This window comes from Monopterus albus, unplaced genomic scaffold (genome assembly GCF_001952655.1).
Source record: "Monopterus albus unplaced genomic scaffold, M_albus_1.0 scaffold84.1, whole genome shotgun sequence".
Lineage (NCBI taxonomy): Eukaryota > Metazoa > Chordata > Actinopteri > Synbranchiformes > Synbranchidae > Monopterus > Monopterus albus.
This window is the reverse complement of record NW_018127964.1, coordinates 362,054-376,890: the sequence shown is the minus strand read 5'-3', so window position 1 is coordinate 376,890 and position 14,837 is coordinate 362,054. Positions and strand designations below refer to the sequence as shown.

The following is a 14,837-nucleotide window of genomic DNA, read 5'->3' as shown; positions in this document are numbered from 1 at the left end:
AGAAACTGAAGAAAAAGACCATTGTTGTCTACCAACACTCAGTGTTTATGTAGCTGATAAGCAGTGGACTAACTGCTGCATTAAGCAGTAGCATGAAGCCATGAAGCAAAATGAGACCAGAAGGCAGATATTATGTTGTTGTTAAGTTTGTAACTGCTCTAAATCACACACACAAACTCTGGAGTTAATCCAAAGATTGAGATGTTCACATTTAGACAAGTGTGATTATCCTTGCTGCCATTTTCATACTTCTTATTCAGGAGCTGAGGAGTGAATGAGGAATGCATAAAGTATGTAGGCTATTCACACCACATACTTATACATGCATGCCAGCAGCCAAATGTTGTGGTTAGGTTTGACATATTACCCTCCATGATCAGTTTAAACCAAGCATGTACAGAATGGTTTTTCCACTTTTTTGTGTAATCTGTGTTTTAATTAGTACTTTAGCCTGTGTGATTTTAGTCTAACTGTTCTTGCCTGTGTGTGTGTGTTATAGCTGGAACATGCGTCACACAGGAGCATGTAGGTGAGAGAGTACAGTGTGTAATGTTAATGGTTTCAGCAGTGCTCCCCTGATGAAGGGAGCAGGCATCCCATGTTGGTTACACTCTGTTATGCTTTACTGAGATGAAAAACACAGGTGTTTGTGCATATGTGCATTTGTTTGACTTTGTTTTCCCGGGCCATTCATAACTTCTTGCTAATATTTCCCCATCTAGGTTCTTGTGGGTTTTTTTTACTCTCCCATCATTTGCTGACTTTTCATTCCAGCTTCCCCTCATTCACTTAATCCACCCCCATTCCCCACGAGAGGGTGACAGAGATGAGAACAGAACACGATAGAGATAATGGAGAGAAAGTCTGTGAAAAAGTGAGAAGAGGTGAAAGAGGGGGATGCATGGGAAATATTATAGGTCAGTTAAATAAAGATGATAGAAAGAGACAACTGAACAGAAATAGCTCCTATAGGATATTTCACAGAGGTGCTAAGAGTGTACGATTTCAATTAAAGAGAGATGAGGAGGGGAAACTTAGTTTAGTCCACTCAGAGCAAGACAAAATTCCTCAGTATCACTGCATACTGCTGGAAATACTCACATGTTCCTATAGTATCCAAAACTGTAGTGTCAAGTTCAGTTTTTTGTGTGCACGTATGCATATATTACACACTCACAACCATACACATCAGGTAGCACTATAGCGCCCAGAGCTGAATGTGTGGTTGAGAAAATCTGAACTCATGGTGGCTTGATAAATGTTTGCTGCCAGTTGTTATGGTGATGGGTGGTCAGACAGCCTGTGGTAGAGTGTCATATATAAACTCTGATGAAAATGGACCAGAAGAGAGAAGACAGGACAGGGAAGACAAGGAGTGATGGTACAGTTTTGTAGTAGTCAGAGGGGTGGAGATGAGAAAGAGGGCCTTGTGTGTGTGTGTGTTTGCTATAGCACTGGGGGTATAAAACAGAGCAATGTGAGAGACTGAGTGAAATCATAGGATAAAGGAGAACGTCAGTAGCAGCAGTTGTTATCAAAGGCCTGGTTTGTTATGGAAAGTAATTAGAGCTTTGAGAGGGTGGGTGATGTTGCCACAAGAAAAGACAGAACAGTTTTATTACACTGTGTATAAGAGGTGTGGTAGAGAATGGGAGAGAATAACTTCTTGCAACAAATTAGAATAGAAGGACATTTATTCATTCTGCCAGTACAAACTGAAGAGTTAGTGTTAAGGAATTGCTCTATCCTTGCCTACGCATATTCCCATTGCTGAAGTGTATTAAACATCTGTGAGAATCCAATAGATGGCTGAATCTCAAAGTCACAGGAGGTTTGTACATTGAAATCTTGGAAGCTCATACAGATCTGCAAGATCAATAGAAACCAGACTAAGAATCTCCAGCCATGCTAGCAGCTCTGTGAGAATGTACTTAGGCACAGAGATGTTTTGCACTTGATACTAATACTGGCATGCTAACATGCTCACAAGGACAATGCTAACATGCTGATGTTAAGCAGGTGTAGTATTTACCATGGTCACCATCTAAGTTTAGCGCGTTAGCATGTTAAAATTGGCTAATTACTACTACATATAAAGCACATCTGAGACTGATGGGAATGTTGTTACTTTTTCAGGTACTTATTCATAAATGAAAGGACTGGACGTATTTAACTTTTGACCTGATAATAGCATTAGATGAAAAGTCATAGGATCACCAAACTTATTACAACTTACCCTGCGGAGAACATGATGCTAAACTTCATGCCAACCCATCCTGTAATTGTCAGGACATTGAACTCAAAACCACCAGTGTGAACCTCTGGCGCTAGACAAAAAGTCAGCTTCATCAGCTGGGGAACAAACCTGAATGACTGTTATGTCAGTACAGCCATTTAAGATGAGATATTTCAGTCTAGACCACGTAATGGATCAAGCACTAGACCAACATTGCCATGCTGCTAGCATCATTTATAAAATAATCACATGTCCATGAGTAAATCTGGGTAAGAAGAAGCAGAAACATAAGTACAATGAAATGACAGGAAGAAACATCTGGAAGAAGGAGCTAAGTGAAAGAATAGGTTGAAGAAAAATGTGAGAAAGGCAGGAGCAGAGATGGAAGAGAAACAGTGAACATATCTAGTTTCTTTCCCAAAACCAAGTGGAATCCCCCTCTTATTGGCCTGGCCGAGGTAGCTGCCTGTGTGTGTCAGTGTGTATTTGTGGGGAAGAACATGAATGTTTGAGTAGCTGGTGCATAATCACAGCTGCAGTGTTCTGGTCTTGTTCCCCAATCCTGGACCAATTTATCACTGAGTTATGTACAGTGTAAGAGTTACTGTACATGCCACCGGACGCTGCTAAACTACATGTTGAGCCACATTTATTTAGAAAGCCCTTTTAACAAAAACATTCAACACACCCTGGTATTCAGGGCATCAGATAACATGCTGTAGATATAGAAGTGGGACATGTTACTGTAAATACCAACTGTCAAGAGCTGCATACTGTTTCTGAGGCTGAATTAAATATACTACAAGATAGTGCTTTGTAATTCAAGTAGGATTGCATAGCTAAGAAATGTGAGCTACTGACAATATTAGCAAACATCTAGTTAAACAGGAAATGTGAAATGTTAAAACTCTCTTTGAAATTTCAAGTTAACTGTTAACTTAATTTCTTTGTTTTTATTCAAGTGGGAACCAGTAGTCCTGCTCTACCTTTCTCTGAACTGCACGCAGTAGTTTTAAAACTTTTAACTCATCCATGGCAATTGCATAATCATTTACTACTTTTGAGAATGCATGTGTTGTAGATCCTTGTGAGTTTCAATATTAGTTGATCAACATTAACCACATCTTGATCAGTCACAGACACTTGTGTCAAGGAGTTGACTATTTGCAGCTTGACCTGGCAGCAGGCAATAGTGTTAATAAACACATATGCAGACACAAAATGATTGTGATACATGAGTGAACCAACTGATGCCAATCAGCAAGTGCAGTGACTTCAGTGAATGTCACTGTACAATCATGTTGTGTATCTTATCTTTCTTATCTTTTTCTTGTAGATGCTCTTTATACAGTAAAAGGAAACTGTACTATTATGAAAAATAGTATGGTGAATTATTTATCTTTATTAAATCACATGACAAATTGATTGGTTTTGTTAAAAGAAACCAGAAACAACTTCATAAACCCTGTTGGCAAGATAACAAAACATGTTGGGGAATGAAGGGGGAATTTCCATAACTAAAAACTAGCTAGCCCCAAATTTATCCTTAATAATGAATTCTACAAAAAGGTCATCAGTTAGCAATTGGATCCTTTGGTTTAATGGCAGGAAACATTCATTTACCTGTATGTTAATTAACCTTGACATCATTTTCCTGGTGCTGTTATTTAGTTTGTTCCTGCAGACTGTAAATATATAGGCTTGGTGTCTTTAATGTTGCCATTTTAATGTGTTTTCATGCTTCAGTTTACACCTCAATGTTCACAACTCGGTGAACGGTCTGACAACCATCTTGCTGCTCTATGTCTTCTCTCCGTCAGCTCTCTCTCTGTACGTATGAAGGGCAGGCTTGTGTGTCACAACAGGGGACTATCTATAGTCTATAGTTTTTCTAACCCACACCCTTCCCTGCCTTGCCTCTTCTTTCCCCTCTCCTCTTCCTCTTTTCCCCTCAAACTGAACTCCCTTTTTCCTCAGAGGTTGCCTTTGGTCACTCTGTTTATCCATATTTTCAAACCCCTGCCTTGTCTCTCTGCCAACTCCCTCCCCAAGGCCAAGAGGGAAAATGATCATTTCACTCTGCACAGTTGTGTACACACAGTTTCCAGCTTCATTTGTATTTAGTATGTTTTCCACTTTTTTCAATGGCTAACAAAATTTGTTTAGGTCAATTCATATTTTTAATGATTTGAGGTAATAGTTAGGCATTATGGGAAATACTTATTTGCCTCCTAGTTGAGGATTCAGTATTCTCATCTAACTCTTGGCAAGAGAAAAAGGCCCCTTGAGGCAAATTTGTCATTTGTGATACTGGGCTATTCAATTTAAAAACGGACTTGACTAAGCAAATTTCTTTTACATCCACTTTAACCTTTCATTTCCCCTTAAATTGCTTTAAGGTTAGATAAATAATCCTATTTCCCACTGTCTCACAGTACCAAATCTATATTCTCTATCAGCTTGTTCCAACTTTTCATGTAAGTTAAATAATATTTGCACTGAATGACATGTTCAGACCCAAGTTTTTATGGCTGCACAAAAGGAAATGTTATACTTTTCCTCAAAATTCAGTGTAACATAGTTGATGTGTTTGGAAGCTTCATTAGAATGTAAAATAAAGTTATGTGAGTTTGAACAAACTTTGGCTGAGCAGTGTGAGTTTGTAACAACTGACCCTCGCACCACTCAGTGGGGATTAGCAGACCAAGCAAATGCCAATTTTAAAAGTGTTTCGTTTTTGGTTGCTTTGCTATCTGTGTAATAATATATTTTGTCATGTTTTCCAGAGTTGTGTCAGTGTTTTAACATAGATGTAAAGCATCCACGTATCTTCACCGGTCCAGAGGACGCTCTGTTTGGCTTTTCTGTTTTACAGCATGAAGCAGACGGAGAAAAATTGTAAGTGTGTGAGAGAGTGAAACAGAGAGAGGATGAAACAAGTAATCAAATTTAACTCATACCCAAGAGGACGTACGCTGATGTTTTGATGTTAACTCTGTCACCTTGTTAAAGAATGTTGGTCGGGGCTCCCTGGGACGGGCCCCCCAACAACAGGAAAGGAGACGTCTACAAATGCATTGTTGGAAGGGAGAAGAACTCAAACTGCAGCAAAGTGAATCTAGGTGAGAGAAACAAACGACTTGAACAAAATTCCCTGAAAAACTTCACCTTAAACATGTTACACTCATGCTAAACAGGTCTCTCTACTGTATCTATCTCAGGTGAGACTGCTTTCCACAACATTTCTAAAAACCTGAGGAATTCTCACCTAGGAATGACCCTTACCCCAGACTCACCTGATGGTTTTCTGGTATGTGGTCTCAACACTGGGAAACAGAGCTATTAAGTTTTGCTACGTGGGCACTGGGGTCATGTGTGGGAACCAGAAGGGATGTGGTGAGAGCAGGTTGCATGTCTTTGAATGAATCAGCTCCGTAGGTGTGTTTTTATTTGACTTTTGATGTGACCATGTGTGGCTTGCTGAACCCACACTTCCTGGATACACACGTTTACAAAGTCTAACACAAAGACCAAGTAATCATTTGCAGAATCCACATCTTTATTTATTAATGGTTTAAAATATATATGCATATTATACTTGCCTATTATGAGACTGGTTTAAGCCTCAGTAGGTTGCTACCTCTGATGTGTTGGCCCAGATACACCTCCCAACACCCCACCCATTGTCTAGCCTGCCACCTGCATGCAGCTCCCAACTCCCAGCAGATGGTGAGCTCAATGTCTAGTTGGCGTGATGTGGTGGTGATCTCTGGGGAGAACTGCAGCTGTCAGCTGAGGTCAACCCTCATGTTCCATCCCTTTGCTTGGAGAAGAAGTCTGGGTGAGCCTTGTACCCTGGTGTCCATGATGCTCTTTCCAGGCCTGATGAACTGGATAAAGTGTTCATCAGCTGTGGGATGGTGGTTGTTCTCAATCTGCTAGCAGGTTTCCCATATTTCAGCCAGATTCCACAGGATCTGCTCATGCCACCATCAGTAGCACACCTGGGCCTGTGCGGTCATTTCATCCTGACAGGATGTGTTGGAGGACAGCAGTGGTGGTATTGCAGAGGAGGCAGTACTCTTCATTACCAAACCACTGATAGAGGTTGAAGTGTAGTAATTGTTTACATAAATGACGCAAAGCCTGTGAGCTGGTTCAGGAGGCGAGCTCGAGTCCAGTGCTACACACATGGCTTTCTCATTTCAGCTCAACATGCAGTATATCCAGTGATCTTCTCTGAGCCTTTATGAGCTCTGGTCACTCTTTTGCTGCCATACCTGCTTAAATGATTGATTATCAAAATTACTGCAGATTAATTTTTGATTCATCAACTACTGAGTTATTCCATTATTTGTTTCAGCTCTAGCTTATATAGCATTTATCAGCCACCTCCACCCAGCTTCAGTCTATTGGCTGTATTACAAAATAATCTATTCCAAGTGAGGTAATGAACTAAGGTTATACTTTTAATCTATTAGACTAATAATTAAATGCACAAGTTTACGTTCTGTTGTTCTAGCAATGTAGGAGATAATTTTGTGAGACGTGAACATTTTGTTATCATCATCATCACCTTTATTTATTCAGGGAAAGTTAAGTGCAGGCTGTTCCTGTGTCTTTTTGTGTGCATTAAGCAAGTGTGATTGCATGTTTTGTTGTCTGCCAGGATTTCACCGCTGCTTCGGGCATGGAGCCGTGTACACTTCACGACATGCTAGCCAGCGTAGCCTACTCTAATGTGCATGTGCATGTGTTTATCTTAACCCCAGTGGTCAGGTCTATAACAGGATAGGAATGCGTCGCCAGCCCTTTGTTAATGATAGACCTGCCAAAAGCCATAGCACCTCTCTTGCTTTTCTCTATCTTCTCCCGCCTTCCCTTTTCTCCTGCCTCTCTCCATCCCTTCTCCTCTGTTTGTCCGTGTGCCTGAGGAGAAACCCATCCATAATGACAGGGCAAGCAAAACTGGGATGTTTCTCTTTCTCTCATTCTACTCACATTTCACCCCACTTTCATTTTCCCTCTTATGCCTGTTGGTTGTATGCATGAGTTTCCTTTTATCTCCTCTCACCGCACTCTCCCCCTTATTCCTCCCTGTTGGTATGAAAGCCAATAAACTGCATGCTTTGAAGATAGAAATATTTTTATGTGATGCCCCCCATCCCACACTGGGCCCCCTACATTTAGCACAATCAGATTTAAATTGCTATATTGGTCTGGTGTTCTAGCTCTGTTAAACCACTCATAACAACAGTGACTGCCAAAATGTCAACAATACTCTCTCTCTCTGACTTGCCCTCATTTTTGTCCCTCAAACCACACTGTTGTAGTTTTTCCATAACTTATTCCTTTTTCTTTTTGTTCCCCATCTGTCCTTATTTAGTCATTTTTACTGTGTTTATATGTCGGTCACCCAGCCACTTTTGTCTGTGTGTCCAAACCCTTTGATAATAACCATAAAAATCATCTACTCATCTTGTGACTAGAACACAAATACTAAAAAATATAAACTGCTCAAACTGACTGTAAATATTCCCGAGATTACTTCACCTGTAAAGCAGATGCTGTTGTGTGTGTGCTTGTGTTTGACAGGCATGTGCCCCTCTGTGGTCTCAGGAGTGTGGTACATCTATGTTCAGCACTGGCATCTGTGCCTCTGTTAGCGATGACCTAGAACCAAGAGAAGTCATTGCTCCAACAGCACAAAGTAAGCACATAAATGCACAAACACACACACGCACTGAGGCAGGAAAACATGCTGCACAGGTCTACTTTAGCCAACCAAATATTTTTAAACTCCCACATGTGGCAGGGTGCTCCACATACATGGACATTGTGATTGTGCTGGATGGTTCCAACAGTATCTACCCCTGGTACGAGGTCCAGAACTTTCTCAGCAACATCCTCAGCAAGTTCCATATTAGCTCCGACCAGATGCAGGTAAAACTGTGAGTTCCTGTGTATTCGCACTGCCTGTAAATATTATTTACAGTGGTAATGGAAATTTGTGGGTTTAAATTTAAGTTTTGTCTCCCACTTACATCTCTGGAACCCCCTAGCCTTTACCCAGAACAGTAAGAGAAACCAGTATCATGAGTGAAAACATGAAAGAGCCAGTTTGGCAAATATATTCAGAATGAACTGCAGTAGTAATGTAAAGGGACATGATCCAAACTAGCTTGAGGTTGGGGAGGAATGGAAGTTGGCAGAGGGGATATGGTGACATTATTCTGAGCTAAACAACAAGGGGAGTGAGAGGAGGTTAGGGGTAGTAGGCAATGTAAGGTGAAGAGGAAATGCCTCTGGTTTTTGAATGAATTCAAAAATTCCCCAAATGCACTGTTTGCTCTACGAACAGGACTTGTACTTAAAGAGATAGTTCACCACAGAAACACAAGTCTCAGATGCTTCTGTCCACGACTATGAGCTATCACAGTTACGAACATGTGGCATTGTTGAAGTGCTTGTGTGTCTGCGTGCACATTCAGGTTGGTATACTGCAGTATGGCGAGGTAGCCGTCCACGAGTGGTCTCTGAAGGACTACCGGACCACACAAGAAGTAGTGGAGGCTGCCAAGAACATCAGCCGACAGGAGGGACGAGAGACACGCACTGCATACGCTGTCCACATGGCCTGGTAGGCTTGTCCTACTTCACACCTACTGGCTCATACTTGACTTAACTATATAATTGGAAACTGTCTGACTGTTTGGATTTTGATGTAACATTCTTAGTGGTCTTCTCTAAATATATCACAGTATAATTTATACTTATAATGACAATCAGGTCTATTTTCTTCTGGTCTATTCTCCTCTCTAATGATATGCTCCAGTATAATCCCTTCAGGCTGCCTTTGAGTCAGGGCTCATCCAGCGATCAGAAGGATTAGATTAAACTGTATGACATGGCCATGCTAATCAATAATTTTTATTTTAACAATAGATCATATGACTATGTGTAATCTGAATAGAGTGGCTTGTAGTAACAGACCAACACATAAGAATGATACATTCTCAGCTATATCGTATTTTAACATCTTTTAGCCCATTGTTTTGGTTTTACAGTTTCAGCAGAGTAGATCATCTATAACCAGTGGTGAAAAGTAACTAATTACAGTTACTAATTTAGACAAACATTTCTACCCACAGTGGCACTGGCACAGGGCAGGAAAGTGATGGAGTAGAAAAGAAGTGAGAGTAGCTGAGTAAGACTAGCTAGCTGCTGACTCAGCATGGCTGCAGGTGTGGCAGTCCTAACCCAGCCTGGCTCCTACAGCTGTAAAAATACACCCACAGACATGTACAGTACACACATGCACAGATGAATTGTTACACACATATCTGGGACTCTTCACCATGCACTTCAAATTCACATACATATCATTTTAATTTCTATACTACAAAGGCAGTTACTTAGCAATTACTTAGCTCTCTCACTGTCACGGAGGCATTCGATTTTCGTGTTCTTGCCAAGATGATTAGTACACACATACACAGCTGACTTGAGATGGTGTCACCCAAATTAAGCAAACGAGACATAACATGTTAATGAGTGAGATTTCAAGGTGCTGGTAAACAGATTGTGATATTGCTAGATGAAGCCTACAGTATATGTTGCCCTATTTTTATGGTAAGCTAAGCTAATGTCTGCTGGTTGTAGCTTTGTATTTACCATATAGACATCAATCATATATAGATATATTTGAATATTTTATTGTACATAACTTATAGTGGGGGGGTTTTTGTTATATTTTTGATTGTCTCTATATGTGATTTGAATGTGCTGTGGAGGTTGTCCTAAGGTTGACCATGCTGTTCATTTAAGAACACCTGTGTGAATTCACTGATGATGTCACAAATTATAGATTGTTCTCAGGTGTGAGATGCGAGCACATAAGTGTTTGCTTGACACTAGTAACATATTTCATTTCCCTTGAAGATGACCAGTAGATCGGGACTTCTGCAATTTTTTAAAAATCATGTAAGCTTTCAGTATGCGGTCATTTTTAAGTGGCATCATTCTTTCATCTAACTCTTGACAAAAAAGTGAATACACATATTGTCCAAACTAATTAGGGTTATGCTTAGAAAGCTCTTTAAAAGAAAAGGGGATGTAATGTAATATAATTAAAATGTCTGGCACTCCAAAAAAGAGGAGTTCACCATCACAGGATGCTGCATTGTCCCTCAGTTAAGTAAAAGATTACAACTGACCTTCCTTCAAGGTCTTAATACTTGATTTGAAGCCACAACAATTTAAAAGCAGCTCTGAGGTCACATCTTGAACACCATAATCACTTGTCTAGGCAATGTACATTGTACACACAGGTTTCAAAGATAATACAAATATTTCTGACCCTCATCTTCCTGTGCAGTAGGGACAGTAAGGATAATCACCTTTATTTGGCCAAGTATGTTACACACAAGGAATTTGTTTCCAGTACAGAACCGAGGCAGCCATCTGCGGCGCCAACTCACACCAATGGCTCTAACCATCGGGGGCAACTTGGGGGTGTCTTGCCCAAGGACACTTTGACGTGTGGACTGCAGGCACCAAGATTCAAACCTCCAACCCTCCGGTTGGGAGACGACTGCTCATAAGTGTAATGATGCCATGTAAATAACAGTAATAGACTTTAGATTGTGCAGCGTAGATGACAGGCTGATGCATGAACGTCACACAGCCTTTTACAACTGGATTAGCAACTGATTTTTATTTCACTTCACCCGTCTGAGACTCACCCACAGACACACAAAAGTACAGACAGACCACTGTGCCGTATCATTGCCACACTACTGTGACTCCATAAAATGGGTTGTAAATAAAACCAGGCCTCCCAATTAGCTCCACACACTTTCTGTCATCTCCCCTTCTCTCATCTCCTTGTTTCATTCATCTTAATTTCTCTGTGCTTTTCTTTCTTCTGTCCTTTCTTACCTGATTGTGTCTGTGTTGTTGTCATTTCTCCTTCTCTCCTCTACCACCCTCCTTTCTTAAGCTTTTTTCTTTCTCCTACCAGTTTGATTTCATTGTATATTTCACAGTCTTAGTATCCATTGCATTACCACAGGATTTGCACTTTTAGGTGTCCTGTTTTTTCATCTTCAGTTAAGTTTATTTGTTTTTTACGTTGCTCTCCCTTTTCTCTAGCTATCCCCTCATTCTTTCCATTTGTTCCACTCCATTCTTTTACTTCTAACTCTCTCTTCTATTTTCTCCTCGCCTTCTCTGCACCCTATGTAATTTGCAGACTGCATAGGGGAAATGGTTGTTTTTAACATTGAGTTTCTTGTGGCTGACCAGTGTTATATTTAGGCAGAGGCTGAAGTTAGGCCTGAAAATGACTGAGTTCACTTGAAGTGACTACTCTCCCTAGTTTACTGTGTGTGCGCTGGTCTGAGGCTTACCAACCTTATTCAGCACTTGAAGCAGGTCCCACTGACAACAGGTTTCTTGCAGACAAACAGGGTGCGGCTTGGGTATGCTCATGTGTTTGTCATTTAGGCTTCCTCTCTGTGTCATGGCACAGCCGGATGGCAATGCACAGATGCGGTCGCTGTGTACAGTGACGCATGCTGCATGCAATGACCAGTTTGAGTCAACTGGCAGCTAATGTATGTGTCAAGTATGACTAAAATAGTTGCAGGAAACTCCAGTTGTCAGTTGAGCCGTTTATATCAGACTTGAATGTCTTAGAGTTTTACTAGGTTTTTGTTTTTCTCTTGAAATTGTATATTATCTTATTGAGGAGGTTTAGGAAACCAAGCAACTGGATACTCCCAGGGGTCCTCCCTCTCCCTCCAGCCCTCTCACTCCTTTACTTTATTTCTATTTTGAGTGTTTTCCTTGCACTCTCTGTCTAACATCAGATTCAGGTGACCAGGATTCATGATTAGGGACAGAATGACATTTGTCTCATTTTCTTACTTTGTAGCACAGAGGCATTCAGCGTTGAACGTGGAGCGAGGGAGGGCGCCATGAAAGTGATGATCGTAGTGACAGACGGAGAGTCACATGATGGGGAGGAGCTACCAGATGCTCTAGAGGAGTGTGACAACAGAAACATAACCAGATATGCCATTGCTGTAAGTACATCACATCAAGTGTCAGTGGATCATTTGGGTCTGAGGAGCTGCTAACCTAAAAGAATTATAATTTGGGGGTTTTATGTGATGGTTTTAATGTCTCATGATGCTCAAACTGTTGATTGAGGAGTTCTTTCTATCCTGACTGGTTAAACTATTGTGGGAAACAGCCAAACAACTAACCTACATTATCACCGGGGTGTGTAGAGCATCCTTGACATTCTTTGCATATTGTGTGTACTGTACAAGTGGTACACTGACCATATGCTGTTCAGCCTCAAGAACCACCCAATACCACCAGCTCCCCTAGAAATAACATTACCAAATGACCAAATTAACCCCTTGGCTCTACCAAAATAGCCTAGTTGGATCAGCAACTATTCCTTTCTAGCTCCTCCTGACCCCTCAACACACAGAAACACAGAGAGTGGTGGTATTTTAGTGTCGAAGTAGCAGACATACGTACTCTGGTGGCAGGACCGGTTGCAGACCCCTCCCTGTCCCACAAGAGAAGCTTTGGAAGCCTCAGACCTCTCTGGACCCACATCAGAGGAGAACATGAGGCAGCATGAAAGAAGAATCGCAGAGCACCACTGTAGAAATATACTGTATGTAGATGGTGAAGCTCATATCCACCTTTCCAGACAATAAACTGTGTTAAAATATGTTGTTATGGTCATATCACCATGGGCTACTTAACTACTCTAACTACCTGATATGGTCACAACATAATGCTGTCTGACTTGACAGAAGGAAATAAACAGCCAGATACAGTAACTCATGGTGTTTGTAGAGCAACAATTGTATGCACAGGCTGAAGTGAACAGAAGAAACAAGCAAAAGAGAATGAGGTGGATCTTACAGTTTGTTAGTGTTTAGCCAAAAAGTCAAAGTGATGACAGGTAAGAGTAGTCATGTTTTGGTGTTGCTCTCTGTACCCGTGTGTTTGTGCAGTGAAAATGGCCCACAAGGGAGGACAGAGCTTTCAAAACAAGAGCATGTGACTGCAGACTGTGTTTTATACATCAGAGGTTGCTAGAAATGTGTGTTTGTGGGAGCGTGGTTAATGTAGAACCACGTACATTACGTATGGACACATTCTTATATTTAAATACAGTTACATTTCCCAGGCTTTGAAAGCCAGCAGCTGTCGGCAGTGTGAAAGGAATTTCTCGGCCTCTATAAGAGCCTAGTGTACATATTTATGTGTGGGCTCTCTTCACGTTGCACACTGCACCCCACTCCATCTCCTATGCTTTGAAAACAGAGGATTTCCTTAGTTTGCTTTGCAGGCGGAGTCATAGGGGAAGATTCTTGGGTTTGGTTTCCCTTATGGAATTTTCTCATTTGCACATCAGGCGTTAAGCCAAAGGCCACTGCAGCTACAGTATATCCTCTGCATCGGCTATCTCCTCACCTCTCAGCTAGGCCGGTGCACCTTACAAATCTCTCCTTTATCTTTTCCACTCAGGGGTGTATTTATTTTCATTATAGACAGTTAAATCCTGCAGTTCCAGGTTACTTGTGTGCTACTTCAGAGTTCTGGAAGTGGTGTTGGCCCTCTCTTCTTTTCTGTCAAACTGTGCACTCTATGACATTCCTGTCCCTCTGAAATATGGATTTTGTAATTGCTCTGGTACATGCCAAAGTTTCTGTTTATGCTCTGTTTCTATTGCTTTTAAGGTTTTACTCTGAGTACACCTTATTTCGTTAATGTGTAATTGAGCTTGTACTGTTTATTTATTCATTCTCTCTTTCTTCCACGCTGTGTTCCAGGTTCTGGGTCATTACATCCGCCGGCAGCAGGACCCTGAGACGTTCATTAAAGAGATCAAGTATATTGCCAGTGACCCTGATGAGAAATACTTTTTCAATGTGACCGATGAAGCTGCACTCAATGACATCGTAGATGCCCTGGGAGACCGCATTTTCTCTTTGGAAGGTGTGTGAAGGAAGGACACACAAGAGAGGAGCAGTGTTACAGTTTAAGTCATTATATGACCTACTGTTAGCTGTACACTATATACAATTATGTTGTTAAACTGTGTATAGCTACAGAATACATTTATTACTTTTATAACTGGACAATTATTAAGCTCATCAAGGATAAATCCAAATTCATTTTAAAGTGCTGCTCTAATGTACCTCAGCTCAGGAAACAAGGAGGTGGGTAGGGTCTACATCTACATTCATTTTATTTTGCTTACAAACTGCTACATCTCATCTAAAGTGTATTTTGTTGTATTTGATAGTTTTGGCATTTGTTGTATTCATTTTAGAATGTACAACAACACACTGCTGGATTAATCAAGATCAGTCCATTAATCTAAAAAAGATGTTTAAAAAACTGCTCAAACTGATCAACAGTAGTCCTGCAGAGAAAGCAAGAGAAGGAAAAGAAGGTAGGGGAGATACAACTGTCACAATAGATGAGAGGCAGGTTGATGAAAAGTTATGCTGCCCTTAAAGGTTTAGGGGAATTCAGAAAGGAAAGGACAGAAGGAAGGAAAGAG

The 14,837-nt window shown here is 40.9% G+C and overlaps 1 protein-coding gene across 2 annotated transcripts in view; it reads left to right on the top strand.

Annotated features, from left to right (window-relative positions):
- itga10 (integrin, alpha 10) overlaps positions 1 to 14,837 on the top strand; it is a 24,654-nt gene that overhangs the window by 3,534 nt on the left and 6,283 nt on the right. For both annotated transcript variants that reach the window (XM_020607181.1, XM_020607180.1), the window contains exons 2-9: positions 5,023 to 5,134; positions 5,249 to 5,358; positions 5,458 to 5,546; positions 7,832 to 7,946; positions 8,052 to 8,179; positions 8,728 to 8,876; positions 12,174 to 12,324; positions 14,101 to 14,266. In XM_020607181.1, the coding sequence (XP_020462837.1) occupies positions 5,023 to 5,134; positions 5,249 to 5,358; positions 5,458 to 5,546; positions 7,832 to 7,946; positions 8,052 to 8,179; positions 8,728 to 8,876; positions 12,174 to 12,324; positions 14,101 to 14,266 (1,020 nt within the window). The remainder of the gene's footprint in view (positions 1 to 5,022; positions 5,135 to 5,248; positions 5,359 to 5,457; positions 5,547 to 7,831; positions 7,947 to 8,051; positions 8,180 to 8,727; positions 8,877 to 12,173; positions 12,325 to 14,100; positions 14,267 to 14,837) is intronic.